This window comes from Hemiscyllium ocellatum, chromosome 10, assembly GCF_020745735.1.
Source record: "Hemiscyllium ocellatum isolate sHemOce1 chromosome 10, sHemOce1.pat.X.cur, whole genome shotgun sequence".
NCBI classification, from domain to species: Eukaryota; Metazoa; Chordata; class Chondrichthyes; order Orectolobiformes; family Hemiscylliidae; genus Hemiscyllium; species Hemiscyllium ocellatum.
The window spans coordinates 21,771,600-21,798,670 of NC_083410.1; the positions used below are offsets into that span (position 1 = coordinate 21,771,600).

Genomic DNA, 27,071 nt, shown 5'->3' on the forward strand with positions numbered 1-27,071 from the left:
CTATTGTATCTTCACTAATTAGTGCCAAAAATTCCAATATGTTCTTTCCAGACATTTGTAACTCTTCAACTCCTTCACTGTTTTAATTGTAAATGTGAATTTGTTTGCTAAGATGCTCAAGTTTGGAAGTAGCTTGTGGCTTATCAATAGAATAACTATTTTCTCTGAATTCACCCACTGCAGAAACCTCGGCACAATTATGTTCCAAATGATTACATAATACCAACAGAGAAGAAACGGTCTGCATTGCGATGGCAAATTAGACATGAACTAGCAACTGGAACCATTCCACAGAAGTTTTTCTGTCCGTTATAGCTAGATTAACTTGGTACAATGTTTACATAAATCACGTTCTTTTGTAATTGACTAACAACATGAGTTGTGCAATGAAGTCATAGATTTTATTGGATCATAAAAATAAATGTCCTCTTTTTCTAAATTTGTTTTCTGCATCATTCCTAAGGGAAGTCTTTGTAAGGTAGTTTGAATGGATAGAGGGGTGTGAATCTGGTATTGTGCCATAGCAGCTTCTTCTCGAGAAAACTGACTGCATCCAGTGTAAGAACCAAGGTCTCGTACTTCAGCATACTGTGAACATTCAGGCCTGGAAAACAAAATTGGGCAGAGTTTCAGGAAGCCAATAAACAGTAAAATCCCAATATGGAACCAGCTTTCCATCAATCCTCAACACTGCTTCAATTATGTTTGTGATGGAAGATTAAAAACTACTATAAACTTTGCACAGTTGTCATTCATTCCAACAAATTTTATCACTATCCCTGTAGTCACTATACACTTTTCTTTCCAAGGAATCATTATTTATGTGCAAGTCTTGAAAAGCTATTTGATAGCAGGATTGCAGGAACCAACTGTAATTCACGGATTCAGACTGTGTCGATATGACTTAGCTACAAATTAGATAAATGAATTGGTCCAACAGAAGAACTTGCGACAATACTTTTATTTCTTTAGTCTATTGCTACTACAGAAATCTATCTTGTAGTCTAGCCAATCATGTATCTAATCACTGTGTGAGATAATGTTCAAATTAGTTGTTAGATGAACTGCCATTTCTAAACAGTTTCTTTGATTCAGTTTGATGTGATGTCATTTTGTATAAATGTTCTTGTGAAGCATCTCAGGACACTTAAACACTATTTACATAATGAAGCATTGTTAAATTCTGACTGCTACAGGTAGCTTTCCACTAACTCTGCCATCAATTCTAACTAGCATTTTATAGCTTTCCGTACAGGAGCACCCTTAAAAATGCAACTTAAAATGAACTATACAGCTGGCCGACTTTAAAATAATGAAATGTACATGCAAATGAGGAGCAGGAGTAGACCATTCAGCTCCTCAAGCCTGCTGTGCTAGTCAGTAATACCATGACTGACTGGAATGTGTCCTGAGTTCCACATTCCTAACTACCCCCATAACCTCCAATTCCCTTGATGTCAAGAATCTACCTCTCTCAGACTTTGAAAGTGTTAAATTCCTAATCTCTTAAGTTCTAAAACTCACTACCCTCTGAATGCATTTCTCAGCATCTGTCTTGAAATAGAAGCCTTATTTATTATAACTCTGTCTCCTGTTTCTAGCCTCTCTAACAAGGGGAACAGCTAATCTGTCACATTCTGTTGGAATCATCTTAAAGTCACCTCATTCTTTTTAAATTTCAATTTATGCATATCTAGCTTTTCCTAACAAGATAACCCACCACCCCTCCATGTCAGATATCATCAAGTGAATCTTCTCTGAATTGCCTCTAACATACATGTCTTAGATAAAAAGACCAAACTGTACACAGTACCCCAGTACCTAAATAGATAACCACCCCACTTTGCCAATAACCACCCTTGTGACAAATATTTAAGGATGGATTTTTAAGAGTCTTTGGAAATGGGTAGTTGTGAAGTTTTGAAGGCTTATAATCCTGGAGTAAGAATGAGTGGATGGAATGATAAAGAAATGTCATGTGATCATTCGACTGTTTGGGAAGTCAAGTAGCAAATGTGAATGCACCGATCAGCCTCCTGCTGGACTAGTTTGATTCCTTCACTTTCCAGCCTTCTGATTTCTGCCTCTAATTTTGCCCATAACAAAATAATACTGGGCAGGCCTTGCAGAATTGTTTCCTAGTCAACATGCAAGGTGACCTCTGCTCCCTTGACAGCCCCTAGACTTACCAGAAAAACTTCAGGTTTTTAACTTCACTCAAAAAGCCAATCTCTGAAATTTTCTCAACCGATTTTTCCCATCAGTAGTAATTGAGCCAGCTGCTGCTCGTCAAAGACGGAAATTGAGGTTGTACCCTTCATCTGTAAAAGGTTGCCTGGTACAAGTTCTCAACCTGAGGTCTTGCAAAAACTTAAGGGTTGAAGTTTGCTGTGCTGGTATTGGCCTCCTTGAGAGCCAGGTGACCATTTAGCCACACATTTGACTGGTTCTGATTTGGATGTTGCTAAGCAATTTAACTGTTCTAAACTAGATGCAAGTTGACTTTCCAGATTGTACACTCTCTGGGATACCAGCTTATGAGTTCTCTTACTCCCTTTACACCTAGTGAGACTCTCTTATCTCAAGTCTACATACAGTCAGCAACTACAATTGTTTGCTGATCCGGATTCTAAAGGAAGTTTTAACCATTCTTCCAAAGGAATACCCTATAACTCTTATGCTCCACTTGCCACATTTTCCAATGATAAAACTTGTTGTAGTTTCTGTTTCAAGTCCAGTTGGGCTTGCCACTCATCTTCACCTAGTCAAAAATCCTGATCTGGATTCCCATGGTTCTCGAATTGCTAAATAAAACCGATACAATCTCAATTACAGGCAGTTTGGGGGTTGTAATATTTCTTAACTTTTCAAACGTTTACACATTTAGTTTTCATATCTGGTGCCTCAGGGAGCATTAGGCTCCGAAAACAAAATCGGGTTGTCAGGAGAATTGCTTTTCATCTGCCCAATGTCATTATCCCAGGAAAGAATGACACATTTTTTTCCATGTACAGGGCCCAGTCTTCAATCACTGGATTAAACGAGTTAAACTTCCCAAATAACGGTATGATGCCAGAAATGCTTATGCCAACTTAAAGAAGACTGCTGTGAGCAAGTTTCTTCAGAACAGTGCTTTTCTCTTGTTGCCATGAAATAACTCTACAGAGGTTGGTGTCCTGTCACCAAATCATCCTTTATTCACATGAGGACAGTCCTTGACATCTATGCATCTCCCTTGCAGCCAACTCAGAGTGAACAGGATGTCTGACATTCTTATTCTGTTTTTTTTTGCCACACAGCAATTGTGCTTATTTTCCCCACAACACCCATATTGTGTCTGTATAAGTGCAGGAGTCATTAAAGACACCATGTGCAAAATAATATCATTCAACATTTCCACCACTAGGAAAAACACCCATGTGTGAGGGGCCAGGGATCCAGTAGAAAGCAAAGCCTGGTAGAAGCAATGCTTACGTGAAAGAAAAAGTGAAGGGAAGGATAGCATCAAATCAAAATAGAATTGAAGGGGGAAATTAAGCACTCCAACTTCACACATACACCCTCCCCGTGCCTATCTCTCCCTAAAGGCATTGAGAGTGTTGATGGACACTGCATGCTCTCTCTCCAAAGACACCTGGGCTCGATCATAACCATGAAGAGGGGCAAGCAGTTAGCTGAAATTATCCCTGCCTGGACCTGTTAATAGCCACATTGGCCAGGCCCAGGAGCAGACCCACAAGGAGATCCTCCAGCCTGCCCATTCCCTTCTTAAGGTAGACGTTCCTGGTCTTATCTGTCAGTCAGGGCTCCCTGATTGGACCAGATTAACAGCCCCAATCAGGGAACTCATATTCTATGAGGCCCAGCTGTCTGACTTCAATACATTTATTATAGATAGGTTAACTGAAAGGTGAGAATATATTCCTTATTCTAATAAATAATTGTTTAAGTGACAGACACATCTAATATTAATGTATAGACAGTTGCAATCTATTTGAAGGAATAAGATGGTGAAGGTGGTTGTTAATAGATGACGTTTGCTGATGTGAAATTATTTTTCTTTCACACTCTTTTAAACAATTCACACTGTGCAGGTTGAGAGGTTCCATGCACATCAAATTCTCTGATTTAAAAATGATCAATAGTCATTGAGGGAACCTGGAATAAAACATCACAGTCCAGCTCTATCTTGCCTACATCCGGATTCTACAGCTACTTTCTAATAAAGAAAGAGTCAGTGGCCAATGTTTGGGAATGAGAACTCCGGCTGATAATTTTTCTCCTCTCCCTAACCCAGAACTATAGAAATTAATTATGCTTTTGCTGAAGAGTTATTAAACCTGGAGCAGCTTGGATTTTGTTAAACAAAATGTGTACTAAGGTTTGGATATACATTCATCCAGCAGCTCAGTTGGCAAGTTGCACTTTGAAGGTTACATCACTGTGGCAAATGAATTTGAAGTTATTTGATACATTTAGATTTTTGATGTTTTCCTAATTTCAGATAAATAAGAAATGTAAATGAAAATCTTACCTATAACAGGCATTACAGTTATGGTTTTACAGTGTTTTGTTGCTGCTAAAATATTTTCTGGCATATCTTCGTTGCTGAAGAAGTGAATAAGAAATAAATCAATTTCACAATCTAAATATTCAAAGTATTCATACTTGGTAACCTAAATTACATTGGCATTAGTTAACACTTTCTCTCAGCAAAGTAATGTTTTCTCAATAATTAACATCCGCCCAATGAATGTGCAGAGTACCTGAATTCAAACATTCTTTTGAAAGATTCATGAACCTGTTTGGCTCATTAATCTTATAACCTAGTTACTTATAAATGAATAGCTTTATTGAACTCCATTTCACAACTTGTCATGGGTAGAATTGAAACTGAATCTTTATGGTAACAAGACAAGTACACTGCTACACTATCCAATACATAATCTAAATAGCATGATTCAAATAAAATGCATTTTAACTGGATTTGAAATTATTTACTTGGAAAACTGTTCTGAATTTTCTCGAGTTAAAAATATGTCATGATTTGCAATTAACCTGAACTAATTTGCCCAGAATGAGGCTAAAACTGGATCAAATTCCCATAATTGCACAATAAAACAATCTGATTCAGATCACTGGTGTATTTTAAATACAAAGTCTGCAAATGCAATATTGCATTTAAATAATCTATATTTCACAGTGGATTGAAAAGCTTGTACTATTTCTTTTTCAAACAGTCACCCTATGTTTACAAAAAATTTACAAATTACAGCACAGAACAAATACTTACACATCTACAATAAGAACAGAATCTCCCCAGTGTCGATAACGTGCCAAGTCAAGAAGATATTGAGGATCTGGGCTAGGCATCTCAAGGGAATCAATAATGTGAAGGTAATCCTAAAAGAAGGCATGAAAAGATGATACCAATAAGTTCAATACACAGGTGGTGTGAAAAACTAAGTGATTAGAATAATTAAACTCAATTTATATTCCATCAAGACATACCTTTACAATCAAACAGGGTGTCAAATAATTGTTTTAGTTTTCATAATTTAAGTGCCTCGCTTGGTTTGGGAAAAAAAAGCTGGAAAACAACATAATTTGCAGAATTCCTCACTATGATTATTGTTATAAGTCACCTTAGAGGCATATTTAGACTGAGGACACTGAAATGGAACATAAGTACCGATATGGTGAGTTCTGACAAAAGGTCACTGGACTCAATATAAATTCTGTTTTGCTCTCTATGATGCCATGTTGCTAGAGAAACCCACTGAGTTTCTCCATTACTTTATTTTTGCTTTCAATTCCCAGCATTCCCAGTTCTTTGGTTTAAGCTATGGCAATAGGGGCTAAGATTATGTTTGTTAGAAATTAATTTTTCTTTAAAACATAATTGCAAAACATTAATGGTCAAAGGAAATACATGCACCATGATCACAATACTATAAAAACACTTCTAACAGTACTGTGCTATCTTCACATTACAACACCGCATTTAGGTTCAGTAGCTCTGGAGTATGCTGCCTTCTTAATTAACCCAGCGATCTCAGCATACTCAATCTAGTCCCAATCTAACCCAATCTAGTCCCACCTGCTAAAATCTGGCCCATATCCCTCCAAACCCTTCCTATTCATATGTTTAGATCAGAGTGGTGCTGGAAAAGCACAACATGTTCATATACCCATCCAAATGCAGTTAGAAGAAAACTTCTAAGTCTTATACACCTGGCAATTATGAACACTGAAATAGAATCAAAATGCTGGAAATTCTTGGCCATGTGAATATTTCAAGTCACTGACAGTAACTCTTCAGTAGAACTAAAACATTAACTGTATTTCTCTCCACAAATGCCTTTGTATACTCCCAGCCTATTTTTTTCTCATTTTCAACACGTATTTTGCTTTCTTTTAAAAATTAATAATTTGGGGGATTCACGATGGCAGCAATCCAGTAGGTCTGCCCTGCTGAGCTCTGCACCAGAACCCAGTCAAAGTGGTGTACTCATCCTCTCTTTATTATCCATTGTGGTAGAAATTGTTAGTTTTTGACCCCCAGAATTGCTGTGTGTTGGTTTAAAATAGTTAGAAAAATGATTAAAGGGAAGGGAAAGCGAGGATTGCAGGGCAGTCCCATGCAACACTGGACATGCCCGCGGCCACAGCGTCAGCCTCTGTGAGCACTCCTAGAGACTTACCTATTGAGCACTGCCTGATCTTGGAGTTTGTGAAACTCCGAGAGAAGATCGATTCAGCGATGGAGGAGACCTGGACCAAGCTGGAACCAAAGTCAGTCACGCTGCAGAAGCATGACCAGGAGATCCAGCATCTCAGACAGCGAGTCATGGAGATTGAGCAACGGACTGCGGTGTCTGAAACCGCGGTAGAATCCTTGGCGGGTTGGGTTCAGGCCCTGGAACGGCAGGTATAGGCTTTGGAAGAGCAGGTCAACGACCTCAAAAATCAAAGCCGTTGGAAGAATGCCTGCCTGGTAGCACTGCCAGAACGGGAGGAAGAAGGTCAGCTTATCAGCTTCTTGGAGTTATGGCTCCGGCAGTTTTTGAAGTTGGAAGTCAAGGCAGGCCAAGTAGGCCCACCGCAGTGCGCAGGCCCGAATCAGACCAGTGCCCCGTCTGATCCTAATGCAACTCTTGCACCACAGAGATAAGCAAATGGTGCTGGAAGCGTCTAGAGCACTGGGGAAGGATCCACAGACTCTGATATACAAAGGATCGCGAATTATGCTTTTCCAGGACTTTACTGCGGTCGTGATTTGCAAGAGGAAGGCCTTTGATGAGGTTAAAAGGCGGCTGAGGGACTTGTATATCCAGTACTTCGTAAGATATCTGGCAATATTATGTTTCAGTCACAAAGAGTGTGTTTAATTTTGACTCACCGGAAAGGCAAAGGACCTCCTGGATACCTTAAAATAGACTGGCTGGCTCGAATAATATAGACAATAATATTTACTTTGTTTTTCTCTGTAGTTTGCCTGGTTCACCTGGTTGTCGTTTTTTAAAAATATATCTGGGGGTCCTCACTGTTTTTTTCTTTTTCTCTGTCTTCTCCCTTCTCTCTCCCCTCCTGTTATTCTTTGTTTTATTTTTTATCATCATTTCCTTTATGTTTCTCTCCCTTGATATGGGATTGGGGGCAGAGAGTATTATTAATTTTATTTCTTACAAGGTGTGCCTAGGGTTAAAGTATGGATAGGACAGGTTGATTACCCACTTTCAATCTTCTTGTTATAAGATTTTCTTATAACTTTTTCTTACTTTGTGTTGTCTGGGGCTGGGAATGGCTTCAGCTAGAAAGAGCCATGGAGGGGTTAGTGGGTAGTGTATGTACCCCCTGTGGGCAAGGGGGAAAGTCTTTTCATTTGTGTTATATGTTGGGCTGTAGAAGTTGTTGTTAGAAGTTTTGATTTGGTAGATTTAGATTGGATTAGATTATATTCCCTTACAGTGTGGAAACAGGCCCTTCAGCCCAGCAAGTCCACACCAACCCTCCGAAGAGTATTCCACCCAGACCCATTTCCCTCTGACTAATGCGCGTACCACTATGGGCAATTTAGCATGGCTAATTCACCTAACCTGCACATCTTTGGACTGTGGGAGGAAACCAGAGCATCCAGAGGAAACCCACAGTTGTGTTTTTAAATTTACACGAACTTTTTGCTGTTTTCACTCGGCGTGCTATGAGTGGGGTTCTTCATCCGGGAGGGTCACAGACTGTTTAGGATGGCTATAGCTAACTGTTTGTTTAAATGGTGCACCTGGAATGTTAAGGGGAGTCATTCACCAATTAAGAGAAAAAAAATACTTTCAAGCCTTAGAAAAGAGAGGATCGATGTAGCCTTGCTGCAATAAACACATCTAACCAATAAGGAGCACTTGAAATTACAGCAGGGAGGGGTCAGATGGGTGTTTTTCTCATCCTTTAATTCAAAAAAGTAGAGGAGTTGCTATACTCTTCCAGAAGAATCTCCCATTTCAACTGTTAGACCAAATTAAGGATGAATCTGGGTGGTTTATGGTTCTTAAAGCTTTAATACATGGAGAGAAGTATGGGACTTTGAGTGTATACTGCCCCCCAGCACATCCCCTCAAATTTTTAATGGTTGCGCTTCCCAGGTTGATGGCCCTTGGGACACATCATACAATTATTGGGGGAGACTTTAACCGACTTATTGACCCTGAAGTGGACAGGCTGCCCAGGGTTCTCGCGGGTATGTCCCTGCAATCCAGGCAGTTGGTGGACCTGAACAGGGAGTTGGGGTTGATGGATGTGTAGAAATGTTTTCACCCTGAGGGTAGATATTTCACCTTTTTCTCTAACTTGCATAAGTGCCATACTAGGATTGACATGTTTTATGCCCCATCAACCATTTTGAATTCAGTGCTGTCTTCCAGAATCGGGAACATAGCCATTTCTGATCATGCGGCAGTGTACATGGCAGTCAAGGCCGGTCGTAACAGGACAGGCTCATGGCACTGGCAATGGCACATGGATCCTTTCCTCTTGAAGGGTAGCAAGTTTATATAGCATTTTTCACGGGAACCTAAAATTTTTTGAGACATTAATTTGGGTACGACCAGTAATCCGTCGGTGCTCTGGGAGACTGCCAAGGCCTATGCAAGGGGTTTAATTATTTCTTACTCGGCGAACCAGAAGCAGCAGAGGGGAGAGCAGCAGCATTTGTTCGAGACTCGCCTGAAGGCAGCTGAGACAGCATACTTTGATAGACCAAGTTGCAGAAGATTACTGCCCTCAGGGCTACTTTGAATGCTGTACTCATCCAGACAGTAAAGAGGGAAATCTTTGTGAAACAGAGGTAATTCGTGTCTAGTGATAAACTGGGTAGATATCTAGCATATCTGGTCAGAAAGAAGAATGTCCCCAATCTGTCACATCCATTAAAACAGAGTGCTGGTACTCTTACTTGCGATGCCAAATTGATTAATGCAGCATTTAGCAAGTTCTACTCTGAGCTGTACCGGTTGGAGGGCTGTGAGGACAGATTGGCGAAGATGGGGCTCTTTTTTAAGACTTTGGACCTTCCAGGTGTAACTTCAGCGCAGGCATCTTTTTTGAATGCCCCTCTGACAATCTAAAGAGATAAAGGAGGTGGTGAGGCAGCTCCAGAGTAGTAAAGTATCCAGCCCAGAAAGACTTCAAAGTGAGTTTTACAAGGAGTTTATACACATGCTGGCCGGGCACTGTTGGATTTGTAACTACTAGTACAGTCAGGACCGTCTCCCATCCTCTCTGAGAGAAGCAAATACTTCTCTTATTCTCAAGAAAGGGAAAGCCCAGAAGACTATATTTTGTACAGGCCCATATTGTTACTGAACGTGGATTTTAAATTTCTGTCGAAAATGCTGGCATTGAGATTGGAGAGGGTTCTGCCCTTCATCGTAAAGGAGGACCAGACAGGTTTTATTAAGCATCGTAGGTCTACTAATAATATTATAAAAGTATTAAACATGATTCAGGTATGCCAGCAAGGGTCGATTCCAGGCTTGGTAGTTTCCTTAGATGCAGAGAAAACGTTTGACCGGGTGGAGTGGCTGTACCTCTTTCATGTACTGGAGCGTTTTTTTTTGCCAGCTGGGTGGCAGTGCTATATAGTGACCCGAAAGCAGTTCTCACTAATGGCATAAGGTCAATTTTAGTATGGGTAGAGGCAGCAGATAAGGGTACCCTCTCTCACCGCTATTATTTAGATCAGTGATTAAGCCGTTGGCAGAGTTCATCCGGAGGGACCCCAATATAATTGCCCTGGAGGTAGGATCAGACAGGCATAAGATCACCCTTTATACGAATGACATTCTTTTGTTTTTAACTGATCTAATAATATGTGTCCCGTTTAATACAAGTGAGTCATCTATTTGATTCGTTTTCAGGGTATAAAATTAATTTTATGCAGTCGGAGATCATGCCTGTGGGGGGCCTTACTAGAATATCCGATCTTGGGGATGGAACCCAATTCCCTTGCAGGTGATCACATAGAGGTTTCTTGTATTTAGACATTTTTATCACCCAACCCTTCAATCAATTATATAAAGCTAACTTTGTGCATAGCTAGAGAAGACAGGAACTTCGGTGCTGGGACAATCTTCCGATATCCTGGTTGGGGAGAGTTGCTCTGGTCAAAATGAATGTTCTTCCTCGTTTATTATATCCCATGTGAGTGCTCCCTTTGATGCTGCTTAGGCAAGTGCTATGGAAGCTTTACAGTTGGCTTGGATCTTTCATCTGCATCATAGGTGGCTTTTTATTAAGCTTGCCAAATTGCAGTTTCTGCAGGAGATGGAAGGTTCGGATTTCACAGATTTTAAGAACTATCAATTGAGTTCCCTACTATCCAAGTGATTGATTGGGCTTGCCAGGAACCGCGGTCAATCTGGCTGGACATCGAGGCCTCCCAGGGTAAATGCTCCCTCATCAATTTGTTGTTTATGGACAAGATGAGGACTATTATGGACCAGTGCAGGAATCTGATTGTCCTTAACAAGGTTAAAGCATGGAGAATGATGAGACAAGGTGAAGACAATTTACAAAAAAACTTCCCCTTTCACCCCCATAGTTAGGATTCCGGTTGGGATCAATGGACTCTGGCTTTAAACTCTGGGAATCTAGAGGAGTCTCCTGTTTGGGAGATTTATTTGACAGGGAGGTCATGATGTCTTTCAAGCAGTTGAGCCAGAATTATGAGTTACCTAAGAGGGATTTTGCTGCTTTCAGGTTAGGGACTTTATACAGAAAAAGACTACATTGATGGTTAGTCCCTATAAGTCGGATATAGAGAGGAGTGCACTTCGGTCCATGGTCGCTCTCTCAGTCAGTACCCTCTATCAAGTGTTAGGAGGTAATGTCTCGAAGGACATTGAGCAACTATGCGGGATCGGGACTCAAGAATTGGGGGTGAAGATCTTGGTAGGGGCGTGGGAGGATATTTGGGAGATCGCAAGGAAGATTTTGATTTGTAATAGGACGCAGGCTATGCAATTGAAGGTACTCCACAGGGCTCACTTAGCACGGAGTGGCTTGCGAAGTTTAAGACAGGTCAGTCCCAATGTGCCCCAAACATAAAACAGATGTTGGCACTCTTACTCACTGCTTGTGGTTATGCCACGAGCTCCGTAGGTACTGGGGTGCCAAAGCACGTGTTTTGGAAGGGGTTTTGGGAACTGAAGTCAAGATGGATCTGGTGTCCCCCTCTTGGGTTTGCCAAATCTCTCTTCTTTGGACACGCATGGAAAGAAACTGTTTAATATTCTTTCATTCTATACGAGGAAGAACATTGTAATGAGTTGGGTGTCAGAGAATCCCCCGGGACCCTCGGGGTCATGTAGATCAGTTATGGAGCACATCCCCCCGGACTTCCTTATGAGTATGGTGCACCAGAAAACTGAACTGTGTTATAGGATCTCGAGGCCCTTTCTGAATTATATAGACACAGACTTGTCGACTATATTGGTTAGGGCCTCTGTGTAGTCATGAGGGCTATGTCTGACAGTCGAGTGGCCCCGGGAAGAAGAATTCTGAACAAATACGGGTTTGCGTGCTGATGCTCCTGGTGATGGAGAGCTTTGATGGGATTGTGCCAAGTGCAGTAACTTAACTGAATGTAATTTAATTTACCTTGGTTCAACTTGGTTTAATTTAGTTTTTTAGTTATTTATTAAATTGTAGTTTTCTTACTTTTTTTCTCTCTCCTCAGTGATTTGTTGAGTAGAGTAGTAGTTTGTTTACTGTTATTGTCGTTATATTATAAGATTCTTATACTGTTTTGTAGTGATTTTGTAAAAAATTTAATTTTTTTCTCAATAAAAATATTTACAAAAAAAGAATAAATTGCCTTGGCTAGTTAGCCACCTAGTTGTCACAGCAAGAAAAAAAACCTAAGGTTTAGTTACACCAAAGAGTGAAATAAAGCAGATAAAAAGTTCACAACTGGTTTGGAAAGGGCAGACTAGTCCTTACCTGAGTTAACTTCATAGTGAGAGCCACTTTCAGTCCCATAACACGCACTTTCATGGGCAACATGTAATAGTAACTAGTTGGCCCTCGAGGACCATGGGCAACACCACCTGTTAAACAAAACAAATTTTCTGATACTCAATAATTTTTTTTAAAATCCAGATCTGTCCAGTTAATATGCGGCGTGTTCTCTTTCTAAACTGGTTTGCATAGATTATTTCACTGTAAATAGTTAGAAGTGGAAACCTTTCCCCATTGTTATTCCAAAGAACAGTGATTGTTTGCATTTTCTCTTGAACTGAAAATATCCTTACTGTGTTGTAAGAAGCACTAATCTTAATGTAGATATGGTCCATGATCATTGTTCATGTTCCCTAAATATAACAAAGGACTATCCCAACTTTTGTGAACAGTTTATTATCACACGTTTCAGAACTAGGCTTTTCCTAATCAATCAAAACAATTCCTATAACAATGGATTAGATGCCGCAGCAAGTTATTAAATTAAAAGGGTTATTGAAAAGATTTAAAGCAGTGCATCTATTGCAAAAGATTACGAATGTGGTCAGCTAGTCCAAATTCTTCATTGTCCCAGCCTGACTTTTGGAATACAAATTCATTTTGTTTTTAATCAAACAACGTTAGATTAAAATGTGCACTATTATAATGCAGAACATGTGGAGGATGGGCAAAGGAGAAAGAGTTTTACACTGCTGTTACATAGAATGAAAAAAAGGCCTACTTTATACATGGTTCTAACATAATTACACATAGAGAAACAGCAGAAATATGCCTCTAAAGAGAACCTGAAAATGTGTAATTAACAGAATTAATTAAATAAATATAAATGCTTTGATCAATAAATGATTACCTCCCCTCCATATTGGTGATCGGATACTGCCATGACGTGCCCTGCCACTTCCCTTCTGTCGCCACGGTTTCCTACCTCCACCTCGTACTTCAGCTCGAGACTTCACCTTGGCATAGCTCTACAAATTTAACAAAAGAATGGAATTAAAATGGATTTTCTATCAGTATTTTTGCAGACGTGATCAATGTGTTAAATTATGAGGACAGTTTCCCTAAAGCTAGCTTGCATTCCCTTGAGTTTAGAACCTACGTTCTTAAAATTATACAATGGTATGGAATGAATGGGAACAAGGAATCAATTCCCTTCAGGATGGTGAAAATACCCTATCAGCATCACCACCTAAAAGCCTGTAGATTTTAAGTCTCTAGAAATTTAAGACCATGACATATTTTTCTTAAATAATGGTATCAATAGATATAAAGCAAAGCAGTTAGTTACATTAAAATGCAGATAAGCTTTGATCTATTCAAAAGGCAGACAGCTTCAAGGGCTAAAATGGCCTACACCTGTTCCAAAAACACGGTCTTGAAAATGAAAATATTTGTGAAGTGAATGGCATGCATTTCAACAATAAATCAAATGTACTTACTATTCTTTTAAAGTTTTTCTGCCAAATTGCAACTTCATGTAGAATATCAATTCTGTTTAAAATAAAATAGTCAATTGATGGCATTTGCTTTCTGAAACAACTGTACGTATAATATTTTAAATCAATCATTATGATAGAGGAGGATCCCATTCAGCCCAATGTGTCTGTGCTGGCTTTTTAAATGGGCATCTGACCAAGTTACATTCTCCTGTCTACTTCCCGTAATCCTGTACACCGTTCCTTTTCAAATATCATTTCATTCCCTTTTGAGTGCCTTGCTTGAACCTGCTTCGACCACATTATCAAGGAATACATTACAGACCATAACCACGTGCTGCATGAAGACACTTTTCTCATCTCAATATTGCTTCTTTTATTACTACTTTAAATCGGACCCTCCATTCTGAATTCTTTCTTGATTAGGAATATTTTTACTTTGGCCAAACCTCTAATGATTTTGAACACTTCAATCAGATCTCCTTTCAGCCTTTTCTTCATGCCAAGCAGTCCAAATTTCTCCAGTGGGTCTTCATGACTGAAAGTCCTCCCGGGAAACATTCTCAAAAGCCCATACTCTCTCCAAAGCCATCAAAACATTCCTAAAGTGCAGCACCGAGAATTGGAAGCAATATTCCAGTGAGGCCAAAGTCGTGCTTCATGGAAGTTCAATGTAACTTTCTTGTTCTATGCTTCTATTAACCAAGTCAATTGGTCAACATTAAGTCAAATAATACAGTATCAATGTAGATAAATGTAAAAATTTAAGAAATGAACTTGAATGCACTACTTTGCATACAGCTAACAAGTGCAATGAAATCTTGGTCCATTTTTGATCCAGAGGGCAAAACAGACTATCTGACTGGTATATCAATTAGTCCAGACCATTACACCTTCCACTACCATGCCTACATTGTTTTCTAAAAACTGCACTGCAAAACTTTAAATAAAGATTTCTCTCGGGGCACCTCCCAAAGTTTAAATTTATATCACTAAGAAAGGTAACAGCTGCAGATGCATTGGTGTAGCATTACTTTGCAAATTCTCAAGTCACACATCATCTGAACTAGAACATATCATGTCACTGTTGTTCAAGGAGATACACTATCATCACCAAAGACCACTAGAGATGAGGAATAAATGCCTTTCTTGCCAGTAACATTCTTTTTCATTTTTTTCTGCAGCACAAGGCCTTTTCCATTCTATGGTCCCTTTAAGATTGCCACACATGCACACATCTTTAAGGGAAAACTAGGTGTGTAGTCTTTTAGTTTTTTCTGTGGTACATTCTGACTTGCTGCATGTATAGTAAAATCTAGATAAGATGAAGCATGAGACAAATCCTGCAAAATTCAAGTCAAACAGAGCTTTGTGTTATAAGTTGACAGCATTGTGATTTCACAGCTGACAACAAGTGGAGAGTTACAGTATCAGAGTCTCATATGGGAATGCTCGGAGTCTCTCTTTTCAACAGGGGATAAGTTGAAAAGAAAAGGTAAAGATACAAAAAGCATTTCTCAGTAAGGCTGATACTATACATTCCCCAATCGCAATCTATCTTTTCTTTTCTTTTAACCTTGAAATTTGTCTATTTTTTTCCCCTTTTAGGCACAATGTTCACACCAAGCAGGTTTCCCTTTTTAACAAAGCAGCAAATTGTCATTGCCAGTTTCCAACTTCAGTTAAACCACAGTAGCACAGATGAGGAGTGTGATGCAATGCTCCATTTTTGCCAGGTGAATGCAGCTCCAACAACTGTCAAGAGGTTTGACACCATCGGTAAAAAAACAGCACACTGATTAGCACCACATCCACAAACATCCACTTCCTTCACCACCGATGCTTGGCAGCAGCAGTGTGAATTATCTGCAAGATGCACTGCAGAAATTCGCCAAGGCTCCTAAGGCAATACCTACCAAACAAACAACCATTAACATCTAAAAGGACAATGGCAGCAGATACATGGGTACACCACAACCTCCAAGTGCCCCCAAGCCGCTCACCATCCTGCCTTGAAAATATATCACCATTCCTTCACTGTCATTGGGTCAAAATGATCAAACTCCTTCCCTATCAGCATCTATCTCCAGCATATGGACTACAGCAGTTCAAGAAAACACCTAACCATGAACTTCTATGGGGCAACTAGGGCCAAGCAATAAAATGCTAGCTCAGCCAGTGCCATCCATGTATCACAAGCAAATTTTTAAAAGTTAATATATACAAGAAAGGACTAATTTATGATCATAGGGCAACATGTTACAATCAAGTTTACTTTCAACATTCTAACTGTTCTACGGTGACCATATTCAGTACACTTATATTTTCACATTTATATATATACTTTTGCACACAGCCGAATATCATAGGGAAAGAAACACATGACACTGTTCCAAACTAATACATTGACAATTAATTTTTTCAGACGAAAACTGTAAAGGTAGTGGAACAATAGGAAACCAATTTTAAATTATCAAGTTATATAATATTTCAGTTCTGTTGTAATCTCAAAATGAAGTAATTGATTTATTTCTGTCACATGTACTGAGACACAGTGAAATGTGTTGTTTTGTGTGCTATACAGGCAGATCATAACATACAAAGTGCAACAGGTTTGCACAACAGAGTGCAGAATACAGTGTTACAGCCATAGAGTAAGTGCAGAGAGACAGAGATCAGAATGCATTACCTTGGAGGTACTGCAAAAACATCAGGGTGTAAATCAACGAAGCCTAGCTTGTCATCAGTATAGCCCCGCAGAGATTCCAGCCATGCCTGTCTGGGCTTCAGATGTGTAGGAACTGCTATCTCACACCTTCGGAAAACAGGCAATTCAGATTCAATTGATGGTGGTGGTCCTGAAATATATTAAACAGATTATGAATGCTGTCATCAAATAATGAATGAATCTTACTCATCCATTAATACAATGGTGGCAGTTAAAACAAAGATTCCATTGTCTAGCATCCATTCAAAATGTACATGTAAAAACACTCTACCTCAGATTGAACACAATGTAAATAAAGCTTATTATGTCTTTTAATCTTTGGCTGCAACCGATAACTGACCACTGAACTACTGACATCAAAATTCCTTAAAAATAAATGAATGGCTCCTGGTTTTGGTTAGTTTATCTCTTCAATTAGCCAACTTTCTTGGTCCTTTAGGATTAATAATTAAAATAATTTCTCCCTCACCTTTTGCTTTCAGTAGATCCGATTCTTTACCTTCATGAATCGTAACCTATAAATAATAGCTGTATTTACACCTTCCTGCTCAATCGAAAACAGGAGTGACAATTAAATTATAGATAGCAAAATATAATTTTTAGATGCTAAACAGTAACTATCAGCAGGAAATATCACAGGAAATGATCAAAACTTTGGCAGTTAATAACTTGTCTTTACAGAATACTGTCTAATTTCTTTAGCAGAGGATTGCTACAATGGAGGCAGTGTGACAACACAATAATGCACTGTATCGAACTAGGATAAATAGATGCAATGCCATTCCATTACATGTTTTCAACCTTCTGCCAACAAATTAAAAGGAGAAACTGGTGTTAGTATCTTTTCTTAGAAACCGAAGGTTAGATAAGGCCTTGTGCTTAAATACAAACAGAAATTGCTAGAAGAATTCAGCAAGTCTGACAGCATCTGTGGAGAGAAAGCAGTTAACATTTTGGGTTCTGTGACTCTTCTTCAGAATTCAACTTTGTTTTTTTTCTCTCGTGTTTAAATACTTAGAATCATAGAATCCTACAGTATGGAAGCAGGCCAGTCAGCCCTTTGAAACTCACTGACTCTCCAAACAACATCCAACCCAGACCTAGCCTTCCACCGAATCCCCATAAGCCCGTATTTCCCATGGCTAATCCACCTAACCTGCACATCTCTAGAATGTGGGGGGCAACTGAAGAACCTGTTGGAAATCTATGCAGACACAAAAGAAAGTACAAACCTGGCACAGACAGTCACCCAAAGTTGGAATCCAACCCTGGAACTGAGAGACAACAATGCTAACCACTGAGCCACCGTGTCACCCTGTAAACAAAATAATGCTGAATAGAGTACCTTTTTTCTCTACGTCAATAAAGTTTGCTTGGAGATTAGATGGCAATTCATATCCTCCAGATAGAGTTGAGACAAACTATTGCAAGAAGAAAAGAAAGCATTTTAATTAAAGCAAAAGTAGCACATAAAATATTGTCCTACTGGGCTCTGAAACATACAATTGATTAAAAATGTTTTGTTTCTTTTGGCTCATAAGATGTGAGATAAACAACAATCAAAACCTGAAACAATGTGACTGTAATTTTATTCATTTTTTTGATGCACTTTTCAACAGTCGTACTTCATAGACGTGCATAAAAGTAATAAAATTTAAGAGATTACCATATTTATCACATAGAAACATGAAGTCATACAGATTTATTTATAAACGTACACGCCCTATTTTAATTGTAACATCTGAAATTATTTTTGCCCTTAATGTATTTGTAGAATGCCTTTGGATTCTCCTTAACTCTATATGCCAAGCTACCTCATGTTCTTTTTTTGTTCTACTGATTTCATAAGAGGTACAGTTAGTAAGTTTGCAGATGACACCAAAATTGAAGGTGTAGTGGACAGTGAAGAGGGTTACCTCAGATTACAACAGGATCTGGACCAGATGGGTCAAAATGGGCTGAGAAGTGGCAGATGGAGTTTAATTCAGATAAATGCGAGGTGCTACATTTTGAGAAAGCAAATCTTAGCAGGAATTATACCCTTAATGGTAAGGTCCTAGGGAGTGTTGCTGAACAAAGAGACCTTGGAGTGCAGGTTCATAGCTCCTTGAAAGTGGAGTCGCAGGTAGATACGATAGTGAAGAAGGCGTTTGGTATGCTTTCCTTTATTGGTCAGAGAATTGAGTACAGGAGTTGGGAGGTCATGTGGCAGCTGTACAGGACATTGGTTCGGCCACTGTTGGAATATTGCGTGCAATTCTGGTCTCCTTCCTATCGGAAAGATGTTGTGAAACTTGAAAGGGTTCAGAAAAGATTTACAAGAATGTTGCCAGGGTTGGAGGATTTGAGCTATAGGAAGAGTCTGTACAGGCTAGGACTGTTTTCCCTGGAGCATTGGAGGCTAAGGAGACCTTATAGAGGTTTACAAAATTATGAGAGGCATGGATAGGATAAATAGACAAAGTTTTTTCCCTGGGGTTGAGGAGTCCAGAACTCGAGGGCATAGGTTTAGAGTGAGAGGGGAAAGATATAAAAGAGACCTAAGTGGGAAATTTTTTCACGCAGAGGGTAGTACGTGTATGGAATGAGCTGCCAGAGGATGTGGTGGAGGCTGGTACAATTGCAACATTTAAGAGGCATTTGGATGGGGATATGAATAGGAAGGGTTTGGAGGGATATGGGCCGGGTGCTGGCAGGTGGGACTAGATTGGGTTGGGATATCTGGTTGGCATGGACATGTTGGACATGCTGTACATCTCTATGACTCTAAGTATACTCCTACTGTCTTTAAGCTCTTCGAGGGATTCACCCATTCTCTGCTGTCTGTATGATGTGGAGGTGCAGGTGTTGGACTGGGATGACAAGGTTAAAACTCACACAGCACCAGGTTATAGTCCAACAGGTTTATTTGGAAGTACAAGTTTTTGGAGCGTTGCTCTTTCATCAAGACCTGGTTGGGCATGATCATAGGACACAAAATTTATAGCAAAAGATCATAATGATAACTTAATGCACTAAAGTCTGAGCTAAGAAGTCACTTCTTTTTAATATAATACCTTAAGTTATCCTGGGAATGTGACTTGAAAGAAGTTCTGGGACTGAGATATTAATAAATCAAAACCTGCAACCCATTTTAAAAGATGGAAGACTGTCATTTTTTATAAATGACCTGGATGAGGGCTTAGAAGGATGGGTTAGTAAATTTGCGGATGACACTAAGGTCGGTACAATGTCGATAGTGCCAAAGGATGTTGTAGGTTACAGAGGGACAGAGATAAGCTGCAGAGCTGGCAAATGGAGTTTAAAACAGAAAGGTGTGAGGTGATTCACTTTGGAAGGAGTAACAGGAAGGCAGAGTATTGGATGAATGATAAGACTCTTGGTAGTGTAGTTGAGCAGAGAGATCTCTGTGACCATGTACATAGATCCCTCAAAGTTGCCACCCAGGTTGATAGGACTGTTAAGAAGTAATACGGTGTGTTAGCTTTTATTAGTAGAGGGATCGAGTTTTGGAATCAGGAGATCATGCCGCAGCTGTACAAAACTCTGGTGCAGCCGCACTTGGAGTATCTGGTCAGAGAGTCATAGAGATGTACAGCTCAGAAATAGACCCTTCAGTCCAACTCATCCATGCCGACCAAATATCCCAACCCAATCTAGTCACACCTGCCAGCATTCGGCCCATATCCCTCGAAACCCTTCCTATTCATATACGCATCCAGATGCCTCTTAAATACTGCAGTTGTACTAGCCTCCACCACAGACCATTCCACACAAGCACAATCCTCTGTGTGAAAATGTTGACCCCCCCTCCAGTCTCTTTTATCGCTTTTCTGTCTCACCTTAAACCTATGCCTTCTAGTTCTGTACTTCCCCACCTCAGGGAAAAGACTTTGTCTATTTACCCTATCCACGCTCCTCATGATTTTATAAACATCTATAAGGTCACCCCTCAGCCTCCGACGCTCCAGGGAAAACATCCTTGGCCTATTCAACCTCTCCCTACAGCTCAAATCCTCCAACCTTGGCAACACCCTTGTCAATCTTTTCTGAACCCTTATAAGTTTCACAACATCCTTCCGATAGGAAGGAGACCAAAACTGCATGCAATATTCCAAAAGTGGCTCGACCAATGTCCTGTACAGCCGCAACATGACCTCCCAACTCCTGTACTCAATACTCTGACCAATAAATGAAAGCATATCAACTGCCTTCTTCACTATCCTATCTACCTGTGACTCCACTTTCAATGAGCTATGAACCTACACTCCAATGTCTCTTTGTTCAGCAACACTCCCTAGGACCTTAACATTAAGTGTATAAGTCCTGCTAAGATTTGCTTTCCCAAAATACAGCACCTCGCATTTATCAAAATTAAACTCCATCTGCCACTCTTCAGCCCATTGGCTCATCCGATCAAGATCCCACTGTAATCCAAGTTAACCTTCTTCGCTGTCCACTACATCTGCAATTTTGGTGTCATCTGCAAACTGACTAACTATACCTCTTATGCTCACATCCAAATCATTTATATAAAATGATGAAAAGTAGTGGACCCAGCACCAATTTTTGAGGCACTCCACTTGTCACAGGGCATCCATCTGAAAAACAACTCTCCACCATCAGCTTCTGTCTCCTACCTTTGAGCCAGTTCTGTATCCAAATGGCTAGTTCTCCCTGTATTCTATGAGATCTAACCTTGCTAACCAGTTTCCCATGGGGAACCTTGTCGAACACTTTACTGAAGTCCATATAGATCACATCCATCACTCTGCCCTCAATCCTCTTTGTTATTTCTTCAAAAAATCTCAATCACGTTCATGAGATATAATTTCCCACACGTACAAAGCCATGCTGACTATCTCTAATCAGTCCTTGCCTTTCCAAATACATTTACTTCCTGTCCCTCAAGATTCCCTCCAACAACTTGCCCACCTCCAAAGTCAGGCTCACTGGTCTGTAGTTCCCAGGCTTGTCCTTACCATCTTTCTGTCACTGCATTATAGGAAGGGATCTGGAAGCTTTAGAAAGGGTTCAGAGGAGATTTACTGACATGTTGCCTGGTATGGAGGGAAAGCCTTATGAGGAAAGGCTGAGAGACCTGAGGCTGTTTTCATTAAGAGAAGGTTGAGAAACGACTTAACTGAGACATATCAGAGGATTCGATCAGGTGGACAGTGAGAGCCATTTTCCTCGGATGGTGACGGCTAGCACGAGGTAGCATAGTTTCAAATTGAGGGGTGATAGATATAGGACAGATGTCAGAGGTAATTTATTTATTAAGACAGTGTAGGGTCATGGAATGCACTGCCTGCAACAGTTGTAGATTCGCCAAATTTATGTGCATTTAAATGATCATTGGATAGGCATATGGACAAGAATGGAATAGTGTAGGTTGGATTGGCTTCACAGGGCAGCACAACATCAAGGGCCAAAGGGTCTGTACTGTAACGTTCTATGTTCAACTTAACAGCAATCTAGGTTTTTTCAATAAATTGCATCAGTTGCATGTCACTATGATCTTTTGCAATAAATTCTGTGTACTATGATCATGCCCCACTAGCTACCTGATGAAGGAGTAGCGCTCTGAAAGTTTGTACTTCCAAATAAACCTGTAGGACTATAACCTTGTGTAATGTGATTTTTAACTTTAATCTTGACACATGCTTCCTTAGTCTAAACCATACCTCAATTTCTCTAGTCATCCAGTATTCCCTATACCTATCAGCCTTGCCCTTCACCCGAAGAAGCACATACTGCAATAGGATCGTGGCTGATCCAATATTTTTCCCATCTATTTTCCTGCCCTTTCCCACTAAACTTTGATTTCCCTACTGAAAGAATCAATCTCAATCTTAAATATACAACCAGACTCTGCCCCACGACTCTCTGTGGCAAGGAGTTCCAAAGACCCTCAACTGTCTAAGAAGAAATCCTCCTCATCCTCAGTCTTAAATTGACACCTCTTTATTCTGAAACTATGTCTGTAATTGCACTGATTTTCTTTCACAGTTCTAGTATTTTCTTTTCACATGTATGTATTGTGTGTATATATCTATGGATTGTACGTCTGACTTTTCTTTTCCCTGTCATCCAGACAGACTCCCATAACTACCCGGACTACACCATCTCCCACCCAATATTCTGCAAGAACTCCATCCCATTCTCCCAGTTCCTCCTCCGCGCAGCTGTTCGGATGAGGAGACATATCTCAGATGACCACCTACTTCGAACAAGCTTTTCCTCCCTCTGTCATCCAGACAGTCCCCCACTGCATCACCTCCATTCCCCGTTCCATTGCTCTAAACACCCCACCAACACAATAAAGACAGAGCCCCCCCCCCCTTGTCCTCATCTACTACCCCACCAGTCTCCACATCAAACGCATTAAACACTTCTGCCAACTCCAGCTAGACCCCACCACCAAGAACATCTTCCATTCCCCACTCCTCTTGACTTTCCGCAAGGACCATTCCCTTCGACAGTCCTTGGTTTGTACCACTCTCCCCACCAGTCCCCCCGAATCCATAGTTACCTTCCCCTTCAACTGGAAAAGATGCAAAACCTGCCGGTACACCACCCCTCCTCACCTCTATCATAGGGCCTCAAACAGTCCTTGCAGGTGAGAGTGAGTCACCTGCCTCTCTTCCAACCTAGTTTACTGCATCAGATGCTCCTGATGTGGTCTTCTCCACATCAGGGAGACTGAACATAAACTTAGGGAACAGTTCACAGGTCCTGCAAGGGCCAACTGGTCACTGTCAATTTTAATTCCCCTTACCACTTCCTTTCCAACATGACCATTCTTGGCCTCTTCCACTGCTACAAAGAATCACACCACAAATTGGAGGAACAACACCTCATCTTCCTCTTGGGCAGCCTACAGCCCGTAGGACTCAATATTGAGTTCTCCAATTTCAAGTAACCTCCCTTTCCATTCCCAACCCTTTCCCCTCTTCCTTGCCACCAACAGGATCATTCCGTCATTAACCAACCAGGTCGTACCGTCTGCCTGTCTTCACCTATCCACCCAGCCCACTTTATCTGCAGCCTCCCCTGCACCCACCCCAGTCCTGAAGAAGGGCTAACACCGGAAACGTCGACTTCTCCACCTCCTGGTGCTACCTGGCTTGCTGTATTCTTCCAGCCTCCGGCTTGTCTACCTTGGATTCCAGCATCTGCACTTTTTTTTGGTCTCTGACATTTCAATAGGCCGCCGTTGCAACCATCCAACCAAAGATGGTAAATTGAGAGGTCGACCTATTAAAAATAAAATCACCTAACTGGGTGGGATCTGGTTCATTCATTTTATTTAATGCAAAATACGGAGTAAGTTAAATGGATGAAGTGTCATTTAAAACAAAGCAGCAATCATTTAGACCTGCTTAAGATACTGCAGGCACGTTGGGGTTGGAATCAGGGGCAGGGCTGGCCGGGAGCTGTCTCCTTACCTTTTTCCGAAGATCCTTGCAACAAACGCGGGTAACCCGTGCGATCATCATCGTCCCATGTGCCAGCCCCTCTCGATCTCTTCAATGTCCGCCCATCACGGTGCTCACAAACTGGCCACTTGCACCGATCAGCTTTGACCGGAGGACAGCACACTTTTTGGGAGGGGGGGGAGGGAAAGGGCACCAAACCTCGCGAGATTGAGTGGACGAAATCCCATACTGGCAAATAGGCTCAGCGGACCCGGGCCTGAAGTCACCGCCGCCATTTTGGTAACGGGCAACACTGGCGTCACAGCGCTCGAGCAAGGACGACGGTTATGTTGGTAGCGCGTGCTTCCTCGCCAACCCAGATGGCAGCAGTTGCAGGGATCATGTGAAACGCGGTGATCTCTCAGGATAAAAAAAAGGAACTGTGTATAAATTTGAAGACGCTCAGCTGGTTAGAGTAGCACTTTTGGACAAAATACTGTACTACAGTTAAATAAAAGCAAATTTCTGCGGATGCTGGAATCTGAAACCCTTTGTCAAAGAGTAAGTTAGACTCGAAACGTCAGCTCTTTTCTCTCCTTACAGATGCTGTCAGACCTGCTGAGATTTTCCAGCATTTTCTCTTTTGGTTACTGTACTACAGTTTTCGTGTCGGTGACTTATGATCAGAACTGCGATTTTGCAGAATAAAAGACAAAAGCGTTTGTTGAGTTCCAATCCTTGAGTTCTCCTGACGTTTAGAATGAAAATATAAGATGAAATATTAATCTCCTGGGCCAATCCGATAGTAAATTTGTGGGCATTGGAAAATATTTAAGCGAGCATTAATATTTGATTGGTTATAGCTCAGAAGCAGAACATTCAGCCCATTGTTTCTGTGCCAGTTTCAAACGGTCGCCCTGTAATCCTGCATTTTTTCTCTTTAGATAATTGTTCGATTCTCTTTTGAAAACCACAAATGAATCGGACACTTACCATTTTCAAGTGCATCTTAAATCCTAACCACTCACTGCGTAGAAGCATTTTTTCCTCCTGTTACCGTTGCATCATCTTTGCTAGTACCTTAAATAACCTTAAACCTTCGTTTTCAACCATTCTGCCAACAGGAACAGTTTAACCCAATTTCTGTTCAGACACTTCATGATTTTGAACACATCAGTCATCGCTTTTCTTAATCTCTATTCTCCTCTAAGGAGAAGAGTCTGAACTTTTCCAATCTTCCCATGTGAGCGAAGCCTCCTCATTCTTGCAACCGTTCTCATTCTGAATTATCGAGGAGAAAGTGAGGTCTGCAGATGCTGGAGATCAGAGCTGAAAATGTGTTGCTGGAAAAGTGCAGCAGGTCAGGCAGCATCCAAGGAACAGGAAATTTGACGTTTCGGGCATAAGCCCTTCTTCAGAATTCCTGAAACGTCAAATTTCCAGATCCCTTTACTCCCTTTGGAAGTGTCCTTTATTTTAGGTGACTTCTCCTTGTTCTTTCTGCCACACTTTATTAAATTTGATCTGTCATGTTCTGTTAGGCTGCCTATGTGAATTAGTTATAAAAATATTAGAAGTAGGTTAAAAAGGCTATCTGAAAGGATGAGGTGTTTGGAGGAGGGAGGTCATCTGTTGATACTCTGGCAAAATGTTCATCCAGAGATGGTAACCCTGCTGTGACCGAGTGGAGTAAGTGATTAAATGATGGTGCACGGCAAAAATGGTGGGAATGGGGCATTGAAGAACCAAATAAGAGCATAAGACTTAAGAGTAGAAATTAGGCCATTCAACCCATTGAGTCTACTCCACCATTCAATCATGGCTGATAAGTTTCTCAACCCCATTCTCCCACTTTCTCCCTTTAAAAAAAAATGATCCTCTCGATGCTCAAGAACATATCTATCTCAATCTTAAACATACTCGATGACCTGGCCTCCACAGCCGTCTGTGACAATGAATTCCCAAGATTCACCACTCTGGCTGAAGACATTTCTCCTTATCTCCGTTCTAAAAGGTTTTCCCTTTACTCTAAGACTGTGCCCTCAGGTCTTAGTCTCTCCTACCAATGGAAACATCTTCCCAACATCTACTATGTCCATGCTATTCCGCATTCTGTAAGTTTCAATTAGATCCACCCTCATTGTTCTAGACTTGAAAGATTATAGACCCAGAGTCCTCAAACGTTCCTCATATGTTAAGCTTTCCTGGGACCATTCTCGTGAACCTACTCTGAATACACTCCAGGGCCAGTACACCCTTCCTGAGATATGGGACCCACAACTGCACACAATACTCCAAATGTGGTCTGATCAAAGCCTTATAGAACCTCAGAAGTACAACCCTACTTTTATTTGAATCTTCTGAAAATAAATGCCATTACTGCATTTGCCTCCCTAACTACTGACTCACCCTGCAAGTTTACATTGAGACAATCCTGGACTAGATCTCCCAAGTCTCTTTGCACTTCAGTCTTCTGAATTTTCTCCCCATTTAGAAAATAGTCCATGCTTCTATTCTGAAGAAATTGCATGACCTCACACTTTCCCATGTTGTACTCCAACTGCCACTTCTTTGCCCACTCTCCTTACCTGTCCAAATCCTTTTGCAGCCTCCCGGCTTCCTCAATGCTATCTGCCCTGCTACCTATCTTTGTATCATCTGCAAACCTAGCCAGAGTGCCCGCAGTTCTTCATCTAGATTGTTAAATGTGTAAAGTGAAAAGTTGTGGTTCCAACATAGCCTTGCCACCACTTCGAGAAGTGCCAGACAATGAGGTTTCTATCCATGCCAAAACCTTGTCTCTAACACCATGGGCCCTTACTTTACTCAGGAGCTTCCTTGTCAAAGGCCTTCTTGAAGTCCAGGTAGGTAACATGCACTGCTCTCCTTCATTTCACCTGCTTGTTACTTCCTCAAAGAATTCTAGCAAATTTGTCAGGCATGACATCCTCTTGATGAAACCATGTTGACCAT

At 40.7% G+C, this 27,071-nt stretch overlaps 2 protein-coding genes across 2 annotated transcripts in view; one reads left to right on the forward strand and one right to left on the reverse strand.

Annotated features, from left to right (window-relative positions):
* Positions 1-426, forward strand: part of hyls1 (HYLS1 centriolar and ciliogenesis associated) — a 35,767-nt gene extending 35,341 nt beyond the window's left edge. The window contains exon 12 of the mRNA XM_060831335.1: positions 184-426. Within this exon, the coding sequence (XP_060687318.1) occupies positions 184-315 (132 nt within the window). The 3' untranslated portion in view covers positions 316-426. The remainder of the gene's footprint in view (positions 1-183) is intronic.
* mrpl4 (mitochondrial ribosomal protein L4) lies at positions 380-24,290 on the reverse strand. Its single transcript, XM_060831337.1, has 9 exons — positions 24,129-24,290; positions 18,023-18,098; positions 16,639-16,807; positions 13,953-14,004; positions 13,364-13,481; positions 12,496-12,602; positions 5,294-5,403; positions 4,535-4,608; positions 380-604 (listed from the first exon to the last, which is right to left on the reverse strand). The coding sequence occupies exons 1-9, from the start codon at positions 24,177-24,179 to the stop codon at positions 459-461; spliced, it is 903 nt and encodes a 300-aa protein (XP_060687320.1). The 5' UTR covers positions 24,180-24,290; the 3' UTR covers positions 380-458.
* Between the last annotated feature and the right edge of the window lie 2,781 nt (positions 24,291-27,071).